Consider the following 19,807-nt stretch of genomic DNA (forward strand, 5'->3'; position numbering starts at 1 on the left):
TTGTTACTTTAAATAATTATATCTTCTTGTTCTTTACTTTTAGGTAATCATTACAACATTAAAAACCTCTTGAATGTGGAAAGTTGTCTACTTTTTACTCAAATAAAAAGGTGAAATAAATGTGTATATATATAAAATGTTTATATGTAAATTTTTATAACTGATTATTTTATAGTAAAATTTTTTGTTTAGTTTTGCATTAGTATATCATTTTATACTCCTTGCTAAACATTTCATAATCTTGTATGTATCTTTTGATTTTTCCTTGAGTGTAAATACTGTTTAGTGATGATTTTATTGGTATTGCTTTGTTAATATTGCAAAGAAAAAACAACAAGAAAAGAAACTAAACTCACTATTGCCACAGTATAAAGCACATCTGCTACAAAAGAGCTGGTTAATATGTCCATTCATTTGCAGTAGTTGGTTTCAGATATAAAGTTTGAATTGTCGGTCATTAAATAATCTAATAGAGAGCTGTGGTAAATGTGCTGAATTAATTTCCATGGGCTGCTGTAACAAAGGGATTTAAACCACTGGGATTTGTTTTTGTATTTTTGGTCTTGATGTTTTGAGGGTCGAAGTGTGAATTTAAGGTGTACTCAGAGCAGTGCTGACTTACTTCTGTAGAAGGACTCCATTTCTTTTTTCTTTTTTATATGCTTCCTATCTTTGGCTTTCCTTGTACCTTGAACATTCCAATCTTTATCTCTTTATCAAATGTCTTACTTTTCTGTGGCTGTGATAAGATAACCATGATCAATGCAAATTATGTAAGGAAGTATATATTTGAGGCTTATAGTTTCAGGGGATTGGTCCATAATTATGCTACAGGGAGATCTTACATGTAGATCTGAGAGACCAAATGTTTTGGGTTCCATCTTAGAAAATCTGATCTAAGTTTAGTCTCAAGTAAACTAATAGGCCAGTCCCCTGGAACTCCCTCAGTTAGATGCTTACCAGGCTAGAAATGCTCACCGCTTGCTTGCCATGTTCTATGAAACCTTGTCCCGATGAGTGTTCTAGGCTTTTCTCCACCTGAACCATCCGTGCATTGGTGGTGAGTTAAGCCCCAAGCTTGAGCGTATGAATAAAGACCCTGGTGTGATTACACTGGATTTGGCTTGTTGGTGGTCTTTAGGGGTCCAGTGTTTCAGCACAACAGATCCATAAGCACAAGGCAGAGAGAGCTGACTGGGAATGCCATTTGCTTTTGAAACCTCTGGGCCAGCTCCTAGGAACACACCTCCTCCAACAAGGCCACACCTTTCTAATCCTTCACCTACAGTTTCACCTGCTATCTGCCATGCTGATTATACTTTTGCACTTAGCCTGAGGCCCAGTAAATACAGACTGATTGCATGGGGCAGTGATAATGGTCCAGCATCTGTTTATGGTGATACAAAACCTACCTTACTATGAGGAGGTCAGGAATTCTCTGGGCCCAGGTCATTTCTTTAACAGTCTGATTGAATCAGGATACTTGCTTAAAACTTTGTCTTTTTCCTGTTGCAATTCTGGCAGAGCCTTTGTTTAGGCGGCAGTCTTATGGAAGTTGGAGATGTGTGGAGCAGGCTCTGCTATCTCCTGATTGCCCCCAGCCTGAGAAACAGATGCACTGGAAGTAGGAACACCTTGCTGAGGTCATCACATCTTTCATATACAAGGCTTGGAGGAATCAGGATAGAAGGGACTGATGCCTGAGGACTAGCTCTAATAATACCAGAAGGAGCTGTGCAAGGCTGCCAAGGGAGAACTGTAACCAAGAGTTCTATCTACCTGTAAAGCCTGAAAATCGTCACCAGTGTGGCGTGATACTTCAGTAGTGGCACTTGTATCCTGAGGATACCCAACAGCCAGCTAGGACTTAAGGCCTGCTCAGTAGGAAGGGATTCCTGACTGAATTGGGAAACATAGTCCATTATCCGTGATTGGTGAAGTCAAGAACCTTAGAGGAGAAAGAACTACACTTGTTATTCTTTGTAGACTAGGATAATAACTGTGCTCTACTTATACTCACAGATAAGTGTAGCTCCCATCCCTCATCAAAGAAATTTATTTTGGTAGCCAATGAAGACTATTAGAAAAATTCATAAACTCCTCAAAATGCAGAAGACAACTGACTATGTGGTGCTTGTGCCAAATTGATAGGTTTTCAACACAACCACTAAATTAGGGGATGATAAGGGACACAGGGAGGATATACTTTATGAACCAAAGGCCCATGATATCTGCTTCAAGATAAGGCCTTCTACATCGACAGGAAAGTGCAGCCATGAAATTTTGACAACATGCTTGCTTATATAGGCACGTGCCAACGTATCTGCTTTTGTGCAGTGCTAGGGAGTTGTGCTGGATAGTTTTAAGTCAACTTGACACAAAAATCACCAGAGAGGAGGGAACATTAAGAAAATCCGTCCATAATTTCAGGCTGTAGGCAAGCCTGTAGGGCATTTTCTTAATTAGTGATTGATGGGCAGGTACCAACCGCTTGTGGGTGGTATCATCCCTGGTCTGGTGGCCCTGGGTTCTCTAAGAGCTGAGCAGACAATGAAGAACAAGCCAATAAGCAGCAGTTCTCCATGGTCGCTGCACTAGTTTCTGCCTCCGGGTTCCAAAACCCCTCACTGCTGCTGTTAAGGATGAACTGCTACTTGGAACTGTGATTTAAAAAAGGCTTTGCTCAAGATGTTTTGGTCATGATGTTCATTATAGCAATTGAAACCCTAACTGAGATGGGTTGGTTCCAGCATAGTGGGTTATATAGTACATTTGTGACAGACATCTCCACGTTTTGGGGAGGATTTTAGAAGAACTTTGGAACTTTGGGGCACTGAGTGTTGCAAGCTCGGTAGGGTTTTCTGTTGGAAGCTGGAAGATAATATTGAGAGCAGTGTAGAAGCTAGAGGCCTGGCCTGGGAAGGTTCAGACAGAAGTTTAAAGACTATCAGGGACATTTGCTATTTTGAATTAAAATCCTGTCAGCTGAGGCTGAAGAGTGCTGTGAGTAACAAGACTGTCACTGCTGAAGTGAAGTCTTTGTGTTACTGAGGCAGTTGCACTGGTAAGCTGGGGCTGAGAAACCAGTGGTGATTAAGAGGAGACTAGCATCACTGAGGTGAAGGTTGGTGTTTCCTCAGGGTTAGCACACAACTGTACCACAAGTGGCCAAGGTACCTTGTGCTGGCAGCTGAACTTGGTAGTGTAAATGTCACCCAAGTGGTACTACTGGTTTTGAAGGTTTGAAGGGGTCATGGAGAGCAGCTGAGATTTGGTGTGGCAGAGACAGAGTCCCTGAAGAGAGCCCAGGAAAGACTATTCGTCAAAGTGCATCTTAGTTGCAGCATAGGACTACTACATTTTGGAGATGCCAGTACCATGCAATAGACCACCAAGAACAACAGCAGCAGTGGAGTGGAGCCAGAAGGAGCCCAGAGGACAGTAGAGCTGGAGGAGTGACCCATGGGACCCATGTGGCCCATTCTCCTTGAGGACTTCAGAAGATGATGAGTGAATCCCCAGAACTGGACACTTGAATTATTTATACTGTTGGGAATTTGATTTTGCTTGTTTAAGATTGTACCTGTGCTCCGGTTCTTCTCCTTTGAAGAAAGTATGTAACTTAATTTTGATTTTTACAGGAGCCCACAACTGAAAGTTTTTGAACTTTTAAAATATTTTGGATTTTTCTAAAAAAAAGGATGACTGGGTATTTAAAAGACTGAACGTTTTTCTTTCTTCTTCTTCTTCTTCTTCTTCTTCTTCTTCTTCTTCTTCTTCTTCTTCTTCTTCTTCTTCTTCTTTTAAAGATTTTATTTATTAATTTTATGTATATGAAGAGTACACTGTAGCTGTCTTCAGACACCAGAAGAGGGCATCTGATCTCATTATAAATGGTTGTGAGCCACCATGTGGTTGCTGGGATTTGAACTCAGGTTCTGTGGAAGAGCAGTTAGCACTCTTAACCACTGAGCCATCTCTGCAGCCCGAGACTGAATTTTTAATGTGTTTGAATTTGTGTGGAACTTTTAAAGTTATTTATGTTTGTAAATATAAGATCTTAGGGATGAATGATAAAGGAAAGATTGTGGCTTCACAGTGACAAGTTTGTGTGTCAGGTTGACAAATGCTGGATAGCTGTTGTCAAAAGCCACTAGAGAGAATGGAGCCTCAAATAAGAAAACCCAAGCCTGCAGGGCATTTTCTTAATTAGTGATTGGTAGGGGAGGGCAGCGCAGAGCTCGTTGTGGGAGGGGCCATCTGTGGGCTGGTTGGTCAAGCCAGTAGGCAGTATTCCTCCATGGCCTTGCGTCAGCTCCTGCGCTGCTTGAGTTTCTGCCTTCACTGCTTTTGATGATGAACTGTTCTATGGAACTGTGAGCAAAATAAACCCTTTCCTTCCCAAGTTGCTCTTGGTCATGATGTTTCATCATAGCAGTAGCAACCCCAACTAAGCTAGGACTGAACTCACGTTCATGATACTAGTTAAGTATCATAGTAATTGCGCTACACCCCAGCTGATACTTGTTTAAAAAGAAGTCATCTTTTCCAGTTCTTAAAGTCAGTCCTAATAGCTTATAATAATGCTTGCTGCCGACTTTTGTTGTCTGTGCAGATGTTGTCTGCTGGACCTGGGATCTGAGGGCCTGAAAAAGGGGTGAACTGCAGTCTGACAACCCTACTTCAGTTTCAGTGTACTTTCTATACACAAATGTAACAAAGCAATCATCGAGGGAAGGTTGTTTGATTTCAAGAAACCATGTAAATAAATGTCAGTAAGCACCAAGTAAATAATAACAAGATGGGCCTTTCCCAGGACAGACCAACTTTAATACAGTAGCCTGTCGTATACTGTGGCAAGCATGAAGTAAGGCAGAAACCGTATCTAGATTCAGGGTACATAACTCAGCATATCCTTTCACCACATTGGGTCTATAGCTACGATCTGACATCCAACAAAGAGAAACATGTTGAGCTGTAGAGATGGCTCAGTGGTTAAGAGCACTAACTGCCCTTCCGAAGGTCCTGAGTTCAAATTCCGGCAACCACATGGTGGCTCACAACCATTCGTAATGAGACGATACTCTCTTCTGGAGTGTCTGAAGACAGCTACAGTGTACTCACATATAATAAATAAATCTTAAAAAAAAGGATAAACATGTCTTATAAATTGAATGTGAATGTTTAACAGAGGAGAATCACAGAGGAGAATCACATCTAAGAACAATCCAGGAAACAAAATGGACCTGAAGTAAAAGGTCCTCTACTAACTACAGTTCTGCAAGGCAGTGTTTACTATGTGTCTTTCTCTTGACCATGTCCTGATACCTTTACAGGTATTTACAATAATAAATAAAACTTGTGGAATATTAGAGCATAACAAGATATTTTACAAAAGTACAATTCTCAGTTTTTAAACCTTTTCCCTTTTGGTTCAATTTAGAACCAGTGACATGACAGCCAAATTGATTTTTCATTTTTAAGGAGAGGGTACCTGATGCCTTGGGGTTAGGTATCGTGTATGATGTGTATGCTCAGAGTCTGCTCTGTGACTATTAACTGGACCTTATAAATGATACTAAAATTGGAACCTCATGAAGTCTTTAGTGAAATATTTAAGTTTGTCTTCTGTAAGCATTTTGTTAAGGACTATTTAGAAAACCATCCATCCATCCATCCATCCATCCATCCATCCATCCATCCATCCATCCATCCAGTTGGTCATTGTAGAAGAATAAGGGTCGGAGATTATAATGGAGAGATCATTAATTTCTCGGTGAGTTGGATGGTCAAACGGCACAGGCCATGCCAGTTGAGGTCACCTAGAGCCCCTTATTCCCATTGAATTAAAAAAAATGAAAATGTTCAACTAAAATGAAGTTTTAGAGAAAGACTGCATATTTGAGGGTATGCATAATTGACAGTTTATATCTCTGAAAATACTTTTTTGGGCCGTGAAGAACAAGTGTATGATCTGGGAAGACAATTTAGACCAGATAAAGAAAAGAGATTTTTCTTTGTGACAAGCACACATACATATACTCACACATCAGTTATTTCCAGATAGTGTCTTATCCTGAATTGTCTCTCAGGATCTCAGTGAAGATTTGGCAGGTGCAGTTGGAACTTGGCATCATATTTCGATCATGAGGAGGTAAAGTGGAAAGGAGTTGCTATGGTAACTTAACTCAGGTGAGCTTCGTTTGTTTGAGCCCACTCGGGTGAGCTCTGTAAGTACTGACCATCTAGCCTACTTGGCTAATCTTTAAACTAGTACATTTCCTTCTAAGGCAGCCTAGAGAAAGCAAGCTGGAAATGGCTGAGAGGAGGGGGTTTTGAGATTTCTGTGAGAATGGCTCCTGGCATAAATGTTGGGGTATGTTGCCTGACTGTGTATTCAATTGTTGAATGCTAAACAAGCAGAGAGCTGAGTATTAGCCAGGCCTTGGTTGATGTTCCTATGGCCCACACTTGTTGATTTGCTTTAATAAAAATCGATGGACAATAGCTAGACAGGAAGTAGAGGGAAGAACTTCTGGGTAGAGACAGGGTCTCTGGGAAAAGAATTGAAAAAGGAGATTTGCCAGCGGGACATGGAGGTAGTTGGAAGTGAACAGGAGCAAAGAAAAGTAAAGAAGTAGCCACGTGGTGAGATGTAGGGCTAGAATAATGGGGTCAATTAGATTGAGGTAGCTGGAGTCTGGCCAGCTCAAGTCTTAAGTTAAAATAAATATTAATAAGACTCTGTGCCATTATTTAGCTGCTTGTGGGTCCAGAAAGTTCTGCTGTATGTATGTATGGTATGAATGAATATACATATATGCATACATATGTGTATATATGCATATATGCCTATTTATGTATATGTATATACACATACACATGTATATACACATACAAGGTATATATGTGGTACCTATCATTGATACTTATGATTATAAATTTTTTAAAAAGATTTATTTTATATGAGTATATGAGTACACTGTGGCTGTCTTCAGACACACCAGAAGAGGTCATTGGATGGTTGTGAGCCATCGTGTGTTTGCTGGGAATTGAACTCAGGACCTCTGGAAGAGCAGTCAGTGCTCTTAACCTCTGAGCCATCTCTCCAGCCCCAAACAAAGTTTTGGTTGTGGCAGTTAATGTATAATGAGAAACGTATAAAGGGAAGGGAAATAGAAGGACAGTGAATAGATAGAGCTGGTGAACTCAGCTCGCTAAAGGTTAGTATGTGCTATTGGGATTGCTCATCTGGTAAAAGTACTGGCCTAGCCTGGACAAAGTCTGGAGTTTAATCCTTAGCACCACATAAAACCAAACTTGGATGCACACCACTGTAATTCCAGCACTCCAGAGTTGGAGGCAGGAAAATCAGAGGTTTAAGTTTATCCTTGGCTACATAGTGAGTTGTAGGTCATGTGTCCCTTTCTATGTTGCCCTAAATAAAAGATTCAAATCCTTAAGGAGACTTTCCATGTGCTCTAAAATCAGACCTCTGGTATCTGCCCGTTTACTCTGTTTAAGCCACAGTGGTTTATTTTCATGTCTTAGAATCTGTGAGATAAACTGCTCAGCCTCCAGCATCTCTCCTCAGTGGACACCTGTATAGTCTCTTCACTATAAGAGGGCAAATTAGGTTGAGTAACCCTAGTTTTCTATCCTCTTTCTTATAGTAGTCAGAAATACTAAAGTCTACCAAGAATTCTGGGTCCTTAGTTATATTTGGAGCAACTGAGGCTTTGTTCACATTCTTCTTAGAAGAGGACATCCTGTAATACTTAAATCCCGAAGATTCCCAGGGCATAAAATCCTGAGCCAAACACTTGAAAGATCCTGCAGCTGCAGTGCACTGTTGTGCACATACTTCAAGACTGCCCTGGGCAAGCAGCCGCGAAGGGCTGGCTATGCTTACTGCCTATCTCCCTTGCTTTTGTTGTCGTCTGGCTGTTCAAGTGTTAGAGATGGGCCTTCACAGTCTGCTCCATGGGCATGTTTTACTCAGGGCCTCCCTTGACTAATCTTTTAAACTGGCAAACTTCCTGAGCACACTCAAGAATGCTTTTCCGTCAATCCCACAACACTAACCAGATTTTAATTTCTAATTTATTTGTACTGTGATGGTCTGTTTTGTAATTTTTAAAAATACTTCCCAAATGAAATGATTTTTAAATTTTTCTGTTACTATTTTAGGATTTATTTCTATTCCATGATACAGCAAGCCTCAGCAACTTAGATAGACAAGGGTTTATTTTACTTTACTCTTCCAGGTAACATTATACTACTGAGGGAAGTCAAAATAGGAACTCAAGCTAGGCAATAACCTGGAGAGACAAGAAGTGAGCCGTTGATCAGTAGCTGTTGATGAGTATTGCTTTTTGGCCTGCCACCTCTTTGCCTTGCTCTGTTTTCTTATAGCACCCAGGAGTACTGGCCCATGGGTAGCACCATCTACTATGGCCTGGATACCCCACATCAATTAGTTGTTAAAATGCACTGCAGACTTGCCTACAGGCCAATCATATAGTGCCATCTTTTCAATTGAGAGTCCTTCCTGAATGACTATAGCTTGTGTCAAGTTGACATAAAACCAGCCAGCCAACGGATGGAGGCAATGGCATAAAATAGTGTGCATTTGTTGAATTCATTAAGCTGAATTGAGTACTGGGTCTCTCCTCAATATGGTTTGAATTTACATCTCTATCCTAAAGTTGTGTTAGAAGCTTCACCCCTAGTCAAGGGAGGTGAGACCTAACTGCAGGTATTTAGGTTAAGAGAGCCTTACTTCCTAAACCAATGAATGCTGTTAAAAGAGTTCCAGGTGTGAGTGTAGTCTTTTACTGGTTCTCACCCATGTGGCGAGTTGAATTTGTTTGGCCCAGAGAGTGGCACTATTAGGAGGTGTGGCCTTGCTGGAGGAAGTGTATCACTGTTGGAGTGGGGTGGGCTTTGAAACCCTCTACCTAGCCACGTGGGAGTCAGCCTTCAGATCAAGATGGTTTCTACCATGATGATAATGGACCCAATCTCTGAACTTGTAAACCAACCTCAATTAAAATTGTTTCTTTGTAAGAGTTGCCTTAGTCATGGTGCCTTTTTACAGCAATGGAAACTCTAAGACATCAACCCTTGCCATCTTATGACACAACAATAGGCTCTCACCACATGTGAGCCGCTGATTTTAATCATTTTGTGTTTGCCATGGATTACTTGGTGAGCTGTATTTTATTCAGAAACAGAAGAAGAACTAAGACACTCCTATAATTTCATTTCCCGGATTTCTTGCTGCGTTTCCTCATTTTTGGCCTGTACTACAACATTGATCGTCTGGGTTCTTTTCTGTCCTCCAATGCTGAACTTTGACTTTCAGAACTTGTCTAATGGCTGATGCCTGAGTGTTGATTATCTAGAAGTTGTGTCTACCTTCTCCAGGACACCATGGCTTCCCATTGGATCATCAACCTTTATTCCTCCCTGTCTCCGTCGTTCCTCCCATCTCCAGCCTCACACCCAGGCCACTCTTGGCAGCTTGTCTTGATACATCTGCCGTGGAATCTGTCTGTTAAACAAGTTGTCACTCAGCACAAATGCTAGCATATTGAATGATCCCATTTACATTGCAAGTATTCTTGGCCCAACTGGATTAAGACCATTGCCATACATATTTTTGGAAGGTTTTCTTTTTCCCTCCTCACCAGAAGCGTGAGAGGCAGTGATAGCGGGAGGATAAATGAACATTTGGCAGAGCAATTATAGGGTAAACCCAGGAAACTCCACAGTCAGCGTGTTTCTCTTTTTAGAGAGCCGACAGGGATTCCTTTCAGATCACTTTAGCCCATTGCTTTAATTAATGGAGCTGAGCAAGGTAGTGCTGTGCTACAGATAGCTAGTTCTAGGTCACCACCACCGCAGCTGATAGAACACAACAGAAGTGACCGCGTGCCAGATTTGAGCTCAGGCATCAGATCTTTGGATATTTCTCAGGCAAGTTCCAAGTGTAGGCCTTAATGTGGAAAAAGCTCTTGTTTGCTTTTTCATGAAAAAAAAAAAAAAGTGAAGCTAGTCCACTTAACGAGAGAGAGCATGGAACACAGAACAACTGTCGCAGCTGAGGCCATGCTGGGCCACCTAGCTTCAAACCTAAAAAAACGCCACTGGTGTAGATGTGAATCCCCTGAACTCTATCCATACTTCACCTGCCTAAGGCCCGCCCAAGACAACAGACCTATAGGATTCTATTTAACTTAGTCTTGTCATTGGTTCTTATGTATCTGATACAGTACACAACTAACCATCAATTACTACTACAACAGTTGACTGAGGCAGAGTAGAAGCCTATTCTAGTGAATTCATTTATGCTGCCAAGTCTGAGAAAAGCTGGGCATTGGTTAAGGATGGACGGGTTAATCCACTGTTGACTCAGAGGTTTCATAGAAAAATGATAGGCTTGTTTTAACTGAGTTCCCAGTTTTTGAAGGGTTAGCTTCGGCAATCCTTTATGGAACCATGCAAAAACCTAGGAACATTTTTGTTTTCAATGTCCTATGTAAGTTAGGTTATAATTTAAGGCCGTGATGGAGTTAAAGAATTGAGATTTTCTTGACCTCAGCACTAATAGTTCGAACCAATGCATAGTGAGCTTTCTTTCAGCGCTCTCTTGTTGTTAGCATTATTAAGTGAGGGAAATAAAGGGAATGGCTAATTGGACAAATACAAGGAAAGTTAATAAAAGAACAATGTCAAGAATAGAACCACAGTGTGTTATCTTCAAGTTAAGTGATCTAATTGTGCTGATTGAATTCTCTAAGGGTGTCACTGTTTTTGTGAAGATGGAACAGTACACTGTCTTATAAATAGAATTCGGAAGAGCGATGCAGGTTTCAGCTTGGGAAACATGTAGCTGTTTCACACATCTTCACTGTGTAGGAAATATTCTTTTTTTTAGACGATTACAGAGACATCTGGGTATCTTGCATTTGAAAACAAAATGCAATCATCTGTTAGTATTAATTTTGCATACACATGCAAATATGGCAAACTGACGTGAATATACAACATATACCTCCCGGCTTTTATAGAAAGAACTGTGTAACACATTGCAGTGTGAGAATTAAACCACAAGATGGCACAACAAGCAAGGATTAGCTTTTGCTTGCTTTTTTTTCTTTTGCCTAAAGTGGAAGTGCAATTAACCCTGCCATTCAGTCATTGCAAGGGTTAATTAGCTAGGCATAAAATACCATTTCCAAAATTATTTTAGCTTTTTAATAATTTACATTTTATTTTTGTCTAAGAGGAGCCAGGATTGAGAATATACCTTGGCAAAAATAAATCTACATATTTTTTTATTTTTTATTTTTTTATTTTTTGGTTTAAAAATTAGAATTTAACATTCAATGTCTATCACAGAGGTCAGTTATACTAAGATGACTGGAAATCAAAGGAAGATGCATATCTCCTAAAGTTGATATAGGAAGAACAGATTTGGGGAAGTGAAGCCTCTTTTGTTGAGTGAGTTTGGAAAATGTTGATTTGGGGGCAACATAAGTGTGATTATCCACTTCAAATTCTGTCTGAGGCAGGTCAGGTTAATGTAGGAAGGAGGGCAGGAGGGAACAGAAGACTGAGCTGGTTATACACGACCCGGAGACTTGTTGATGCATCCCTGTGCTCTTCCTGCACATCATCTCTTAATGTCCTCTGATTTGAGGGGAGAACTCTTGTTAACATCTTTAGATTTTTTTTTTTTTTTTTTGAGATAGGGTTCCTCTGTGTAGCCATGGCTGTCCTGGAACTCACTCTGTAGACCAGGCTGGCCTGGAACTCAGAAATCTGCCTGCCTTTGCCTCCCAAGTGCTGGGATTAAAGGCGAGCGCCACCACTGCCCGGCTCATCTTTAGATTCTTGTAGAACTCAAACCTCAAAATAGCTAGATTATAGCTGGATAATATTAGATAACCTGGTTGGTACGACAAGCAGCGAACATCACATCGTCTGGGACAGTCAAGTCCCAAGTCCTTATCACCCCTGAGCACATGCTAAATGACAGCTGAGCTCTAATCGTATTGTAGGTGCACAGACCCTACATTCTGGAGGTGGGGTCAGGAGGATCCGAGGGGTATCTGTAAGTTTCAGATCAGTTGTTTGAGACCCTGTCTCAAACAAACAAGTGAAAAAGCTAACAACAGAGCTTTAATGCTCTAAAATGTAATGTGATGCAGTAAAATATATAATAATGAATAAATTCCCCGGGGGAACCACCAGCTACATGGCCAACCTGCAGATGGAGCCACCACAGTGTGCTAGTATGTAGTGGTCAGATGGAAGAGAAAGAGAAGTGGGACAGTTTGAGCATTGTGAAGAGAGATGGAACTGGACACTGGAGGGTGAAGAGGAGTAGCCCATTGTGAGTGGACAGCCCTGACATATTGAGTCAGTCCCAGCCAGACCTGCCGCTGAGGACTATGCCTGAGTCTGTGGCTATGCAGTGGCAGAGGTTGGTGTTGATGTCTGTGACTCATTACCACTAGAGAACACAGGGATGTCCCTGGTTGGGGCAGCTGCCAGGGACCATGCAGATGTCCAGGATTATACAGAACTGCGCTTCCCATCACTGGAGATAGCACTCTGGAGAGCTGGCTCTATATGTCACTGCTGGCAGTACTCAGGAGAATGGGCCCTGTGCCCTGCCCAGCCAGGCAGCACAGTGGAGCTGACCCTGATGGCTGGGGTGTACATGGGCTGACCTCAAGGTCATGAGTGAGGAAGAGCTGACCCCATCACTCATCCGCTCAAGTGCAGAGGTGATGACCCCTCCCTACCTGTGGCATTTGGGAAAGATGCCCATAGGGTCATGAGGGTTGGTGAGCCGGTCCTGTCCCTCACAGACTGCAGCGCTTGGGAGAGTGGGCTCTGTGCGTTGACTGGGCAGCACAGTGGAGCTGGCTCTGAAGGCATGGTTGTAGGTGAGCCGTCCAGGAGGGCCTGAGAGCAGGAGAGCTGACCCTGCCACCTGCTAACCACAGCATTGGGTGGTCTCGTCAGAGCAGTGCTGGAGAGCTTCATCCTGGTGGTGCAGACAAGAGAGATCTGGTGGGCTGACCAGCTCCGCTACGACCCAGGCCCAGATCCAGTGCTCTGAGATGGGCCACCCCCAAATCTATATCATCTGGGAATGGTTGGGAAGTGTGAAAGGGTCAGTCCTGCTGATCCAAAGCTGCAGGATCTCTATGACACAGGGAAAGAACAGGGTAACTAGGAGAAGTCCCAGTGAGGATCCGATATTGATGGTGTCACAGAAGCCAGAGACCTTGAACCAAACCAGTGACTCGTTGTAATGAACACTTCTAAGTGACGATGTGTGCACAGAGGGGTATACTGTGGGACACACTGTGACATAGTACAGCTTCCACAGTGAGACCTCTCTCTCTCTCTCTCTCTCTCTCTCTCTCTCTCTCTCTCTCTCTCTCTCTCACTCTGCTTCTGTTTTTTTATTTGGGGTAGGAGAATGTTGCAAGGTCAAAAGATATGAGGGGACAGGGAGAGGAGTGGAAGCATGATGCGAAACTCACAAAGAACCGATTAAAGCCTTAAAAAATAAGACTTTGTTTGTTTCTGTTATTTTGATATCTGTTGCTGGAAGCCAAATGTGGACGATCTGCTTTTACAAAGGAAGTCCCATGGCCTTACATGGCCAGTAGGTGGCACTCCAATCTTGTTTATGAAATGGTTCAATTTATGACGAATTGTTTAATTTTTTGAGAGTATGGAAAGGACATACAAACTTATGGGACCTCTGGCAATTATGCCTCAGTTATCCTAAGAAGCCCTAGTGAAAATGGATAAAAATAACTTAGGAATTAGAGCTAAAGGGCTGGAGGGAAGATGTGGGTATTTGTTTTTCCTTTGGGAGTACCTTGAGTATATAAGCTCTTTACAAACTGCCAAATTATTCAGTGCAGGGAATTTCAGTCCTTCATTTTAGAGCTCATAGGGAGGTCTCCAATTATTTCAAAATACCACAACAATCCTTTGAAGTCACTTAATTCTAAGGACAAATGTAGATTTCAACGATTTTAGGAAAGAAAGGAGGCAACTTGCTAATTTATGAAGAGCTTAGCCAGGTGTAGTGGCTCATGCATACCTGTCAGCACGCAGGAGTCAAGGCAGGGGAGCCCAGAGTCCAGCGCTCATACTCCATGAAACCTCTGCCTTCACAAGACAAAAAGGAAGAAGGGAGGAAGAGAGCAGCGGTGACTGAGAGAACCACCCTTTCCACCCACCCCTCCCACCCGCCCCTCCCACCCACCCCTTCCCTGTAAAAAACCTCCCTCGCCTGGGTGTCACACGTGTGCTCTGCAAGGTGGCCAGCACTGGACACTTGCCACGCAGAAGGACACAGCAGCGCTCATCAGCAGGGTTACGTGTCCCCAATCACCTTTTCTTTCCCAAAGAACCCAGCAGATAATAGAAACAGAAGAGAGGGCAGAGGAATTAAATGACAGGCAAAGAAAAAAAGTTAGATCCTTTCATGTTTGTATGCAATTAAAAACAAAAAAAAAATACGAAAAGCATTTTTTAAATTTTTTGATTCTCCCGTACATTACACGCTGACTGCAGTTTTCCCTCCGTCCCCTACCCCATCCTCAACCCACAGTCCTAGTGCCTCATGGGAACGCATGACCAGAAGAGATGGTGACGTGTAGCAGAAACGCAACAGATCAGCTGAGTTTTGAGCATGTTTACCTCATTCTTTCATTCATTCGCCCAAGCGCTTGGTCAGCTCTCGCTGAGGACTAGCTCCTTGAGATCCAGTTGGAATAGAAAACAAATCTGATCTTCACCATAAGAGCGATAGATGTTAAAAACCGCACTAATGGTTGCAATCTGGAAAGTATTCAAACAGAGATCAACGTGAGTTTTCTAGACTACATACAGTAACAATTTTGTCTGTAACCTTAATACTTTCTGGGGGGGGGTGCTATGTTATTTTATGCAGTGAATCTAAAACACAAAAGGATATTGACTGTATTGGAACCAACAATATGTTATTTCAAAATCCCTCTCGGCTGGTTAATATTGTTGTCAACTCAAGAAGATCTAGAAGAAACCTACGGGCGTTCTAGATTGGGCGAGTTGAGTTAGGGCGATACGCTCTAACTATAGGACACACCATTTCATGGTCGTCATTCCAGCAAGTGAGCTGAGCGCCAGCTCTGTCTTCGTTCCTGACTGGGCACAGTGTCCAGAAGCCTCACGATCCTGCTGCCATAGCATCCTCCTCACCATGGTGGGCCACACCCTCAAATTGTGAGCCAAAATCAACCTTTCTCCTTTACACCGTGTTTCTCAGGTATTTTTGTCCCAGCCACAAGAAAAGCAGTTAATACAGTTTCCTCATCCGCATCATCCTGTATTCCCTTCCTCTCCTTGCCTTCTATCCTGCCTTAATTGGGTAGCTCCCCAGCAACGCAGATAACCTGTGGGTTTAGCAGTGAGGGGTTGCACTGTGGATAGACATTTGCAGTGCTTAGGAACATAACTAAGTAAGTGAGTATCTGCTCTACTGTTCTCATCACATCCTCAGATTTATCATATGTCTGGCTATGTAAAACAGAATTTCTACCTATTGCATAGGCAGGAGGTCATTAGTCCTGTCTGGGAAAGAGGGGACACCTGCTTTTTACTTCAAAAGGGCATTATTGTCCCTCCATGTGTACTCTCTGGTTGGTGGTTTAGTCCCTGGTAGCTCTGGGAGTATTGGTTGCTCAGGACAGGGAAGTGGGAGTGGGAGGGTTGGTGAGCAGGGGGAGAGAGAGGGGGATAGGATAGGGGGTTTTTGGAGGGGAAACAAGGAAAGGGGATAACATTTGAAATGTATATAGCGAAAATAGCTACTAAAAAAAGGGCATTGTCAGCTGCTTACAAGGCTGTAAAGGGGGTTACTGGGTGTCAGAGAATATCATGTAGGTGTTCTTAGGTCTTTTTGGTAGCATTAAGCAAATGAAGAATGTTCAGAGAAAGCCTCTCCCTGCGTTGGTCTTCCTCAGCTTGAAGTATTCAGGACATCGATGCGGTATATTTTGGAGCATCATTTTCTAACTTGTTGATCAAATGGGGGCTAAGACATTTTTCCTCATTGCTTTCTCTCCTATGTCAGATGTGCTTGTCTCGAGGTTCCTACACTCTAGCAGGGCCACAGGGGCAGCACATGGTCTACCTGTCTTTAACTGGATCGTGAGTTCCTAAAATTCATCCACAATGCAGTTACTAGCAAATCTTCACAGCTAAACCTGTGGGCTTTCTGTGTTCTCACTGCGCCATCCATTTAAAGCAGGATAGAAAGTAGATAGATGAAGGGCAGGGAGGAGGGAAGGGAGGATAAGAGAGGAGGGAAGGAAGCCATTATTCATGGCGGTGGACTGATTATATTACTGTTCCTGTCCCTCTGACAAAACACCCGCTTGACAGGAACTCTGAACTTCCTAAAATCCAAACCGGAAGTAGGGAAGGACATTTTTTCCCTTCCATGGGCTGCCATCCTGCAACGAAAGGCAGATAAAAATCCTATAGAGCCGCTGTAAGCTTTGTATGACCCTGGAGTCTTTAGGAGGAAAAGAACACCCGAAGAGCAGGAACGTGGAAATCTGTTTCCAGCGAGTTTGCTGACAGGTGGATGTGACGAAGAACAGGCGATGCTTGCTCGATTACAATTCTCTCTCGGCCCCTTTACGGCTGGAAAGAAAGCTATTTCTTCACCTGGGCATGTCAAAATTGCCTCTTAAGGACAGATTTATGTCCCACTTCATGGGAAAGTCAGAAGTTCCCTCCCGCACACAGTTTCTCAGATTTCTTTATTAAAATAGTCAGTATAGCTAGTTACTATATTTTGGGATGCCATGTTCAGAGCACTGTCAGGGACATTTACATCCTAAAATAGGATGCCCAAGGAATAATATATAAAACTTGACAAAATGTTTGAAAATTGGATTATACCTACATTTATAAGAAAATGAGCATGTTTTCTTTTTTTTTTCCAGTTTTTTTTTTTTATTTAATTGTTTTTTATCTTGGTCATTCTGGGCGAGAGTAAGATGAAATATCAAGTTCGTGCCTAAATATGTTCACATATTTAAAAAAAATTATGTTTTTTTTCCAGCCACTTGTAATTCACCTTTTGAGAATTATCTGTTTAGGTTCATGCCCCATTTTTGGCCTGGGTTGTTTGTTTTCTTGATCATTAGCTTTTGTGGTTCTTTGTGTGTTCTAGATACTAACCCTCTGTTAGATTCATAGATGGCTACTTCTCTTCAGTGATGGTGTCTTGTTATACAGAAGGTGTGTGTGTGTGTGTGTGTGTGTGTGTGTGTGTGTGTGTGAGCGCTCGGCAAAAGCTGGACCTGATGAATGGAGGAGAGGAAATGAAAAGTCATGTAAGGAAGGGAGGGTGTGGAGAGGGTGTGGGAGGAATTAGGGAAGGAAGGTGAGTATGCTAAAATGCATAGTATAAAATTCTTAAAGAATTAAAAAAAAATCTTAAACAGGAAATATTCGTCAACAACCTTCGTAGCAGATGTTAATTGCGTTGCAATTCTTGACTATCCATTCCAAGAGGCGTTGGCGAACTACAGAGAAGGACTTGGCGAGCTACAGAGAAGGGCTTGCTCCCTTTCTCGTGTCCCCTTAACTTTCTCTGTCTTTCTTACCTGCCTCAACACAGTTGCTAAAAAGCTTGTGATCTTGAAAAATTACTTGTCCTCCAAAACTTAGGAGTTATTAACTAACATCGATGTATCTAATGCAGTTTCACTGATTTGCTGCATTTTTTCCTCAGATATGAATAACTTCGGTGAGGATTTGTGGGTCTCTTTCCGCAGAGCAGCAGAAATGATGGTGCTTGAGTTTTTAGCGAGCTGGAATGCTCTGTGACGGGCATTCCACTTTCCAGTGGTACCACGCCCGTCAGCCTGTCCTCTCTGACTTTGGAGGTTGAAAGCTCTAACTTAAGCATGTAAAGCTATGATCACAGCACACTCTCAATGTGCTCCAGTATTGTTGCATAGTTCAAAAGAGGGAATGTATGCTGGAGAAGTGCTTTGCAACGTGTAAAGTGCTGGTTAAATGTGGATCCCATTATTCGACTCAGGAAGAACACTTAGCTCATTGCTTAGTAATGGTGAGGCAAACAGTGTCACTAAAGAAGACAATATAATGGTCTTAAGAGGCTCTAATTCCGTTTCTCTCTTTATTCAAGCACACAATTGCATTCTAACACTTCACAGACAGCCTGAAATGGGTCCTGTGGAGGCTGATAAGGAAAATTAGAACAAGGAGCTATTTGAGCCCTCATTTTAATAACCAAGTCAAGGAGCAGGCACTTTAATACTGGAAAGAAGGAACACTTTCTCTCAGTCCTCAGCAGGATAATGACTCCATTACCAAGCGTGCCTTCCATAATAAGGGATTCAGCTTAGCAAGGAGAAAGATGCCATCCCCACCATGAGAAAAAGCAGACAGCTTAGTGTGTATGGAGGACCATCATTTTCACAGAATTAAAAAAAAAAAAAAACCACTCTGAAATCTTTGGCTATAAATGGGCCTCTGTTTCACAAATACCTGCTGGGTATCTATCTATGCTTTTGGGTTCAATTTGCCTTTGTTTGAATGGATACTTGCTGATTTTCTTCATTATATGTATGTATGTATGTGTGTGTGTGTGTGTATACATGCGCATTTGTGACTGACTTTTAGTGTGAGGGAATACCAAGGTTGTGCTTTGGTAGGAACACCAGAGAAGCCCATTTCTTGGGTTCATGGAAGAGTGTGCACATGCATCAAGGCAGGCACATTTTTCTTTCTGTTAATACTGAATCGCAGTGAGCAACGGTCTGAAAAGCTTGACATAAAAAATTAAGTGCTTCGAAATGGACTGTTGAGAGCACCGATACTACCTACCACCCAGTGCCTGGGACAGACCAGACATTCAGAACACTTATGGCAAAATGAACAAGTAAATGAATGACAGCTTGCATTCTGCAGTGGCAAGAAAAAAATGCCACTATAATGCTATAATGCTTAGCTCCTCAGCCCAGACTGCACTACTTTTTTTTTTATTTATTCGATATATTTTTTATTTACATTTCAAATGATTTCCCCTTTTCTGGCTCCCCACGCCCGAAAGTCCCATAAGCCCTCTTCCCTCCCCCTATTCCCCCATCTACCCCTTCTCACTTCCCTGTTCTGGTATTCCCCTATACTGCTGCACTGAGTCTTTCCAGAACCAGGGGCCACTCCTCTGTTCTTCTTGGACATCATTTCATATGTGGATTATGTCTTGGGTATTCCACGTTTCTAGGCTAATATCCACTTATCAGTAAGTGCATACCATGATTGATCTTTTGAGACTGGGTTGCGTCACTTAGTATGATGTTCTCCAGTTCCATCCATTTGTCTAAGAATTTCATGAATTCATTGTTTCTAATGGCTGAATAGTACTCCATTGTGTAAATATACCACATTTTTTTGTATCCATTCCTCCGTTGAGGGACACCTGGGCTCTTTCCAGCTTCTGGTTATTACAAATAGGGCTGCTATGAACATAGTGGAGCATGTGTCCTTATTGCATGCCGGGGAATCCTCTGGGTGGTATAGCAGGGTCCTCCGGAAGTGTCATGCCCAGATTTCTGAGGAACCGCCAGACTGATTTCCAGAGTGGTTGTACCATCTTACAGCCCCACCAGCAGTGGAGGAGTGTCCTCTTTCTCCACATCCTCGCCAACACCTGCTGTCTCCTGAGATTTTAACCTTAACC

At 42.3% G+C, this 19,807-nt stretch overlaps 1 protein-coding gene across 7 annotated transcripts in view; it reads left to right on the forward strand.

The window, feature by feature from the left end:
* The window catches only part of Cenpc (centromere protein C), a 62,748-nt gene extending 47,954 nt beyond the window's left edge, over positions 1–14,794 (forward strand). For 3 of the 7 annotated variants that reach the window (XM_052199772.1, XM_052199771.1, XM_052199768.1), the window contains one exon: positions 44–4,405. In XM_052199772.1, coding sequence (XP_052055732.1) covers positions 44–114 — 71 coding nt within the window. In that variant the 3' untranslated portion in view covers positions 115–4,405. Of the gene's footprint in view, positions 1–43; positions 4,406–14,653 lie in introns of those variants that run through there. The other 4 variants (XM_052199770.1, XM_052199769.1, XM_052199766.1 and 1 more) reach the window with 4 other exon arrangements.
* The last annotated feature ends 5,013 nt before the right edge of the window (positions 14,795–19,807 follow it).

The sequence above is a fragment of the Apodemus sylvaticus genome, chromosome 11 (assembly GCF_947179515.1).
Source record: "Apodemus sylvaticus chromosome 11, mApoSyl1.1, whole genome shotgun sequence".
Lineage (NCBI taxonomy): Eukaryota > Metazoa > Chordata > Mammalia > Rodentia > Muridae > Apodemus > Apodemus sylvaticus.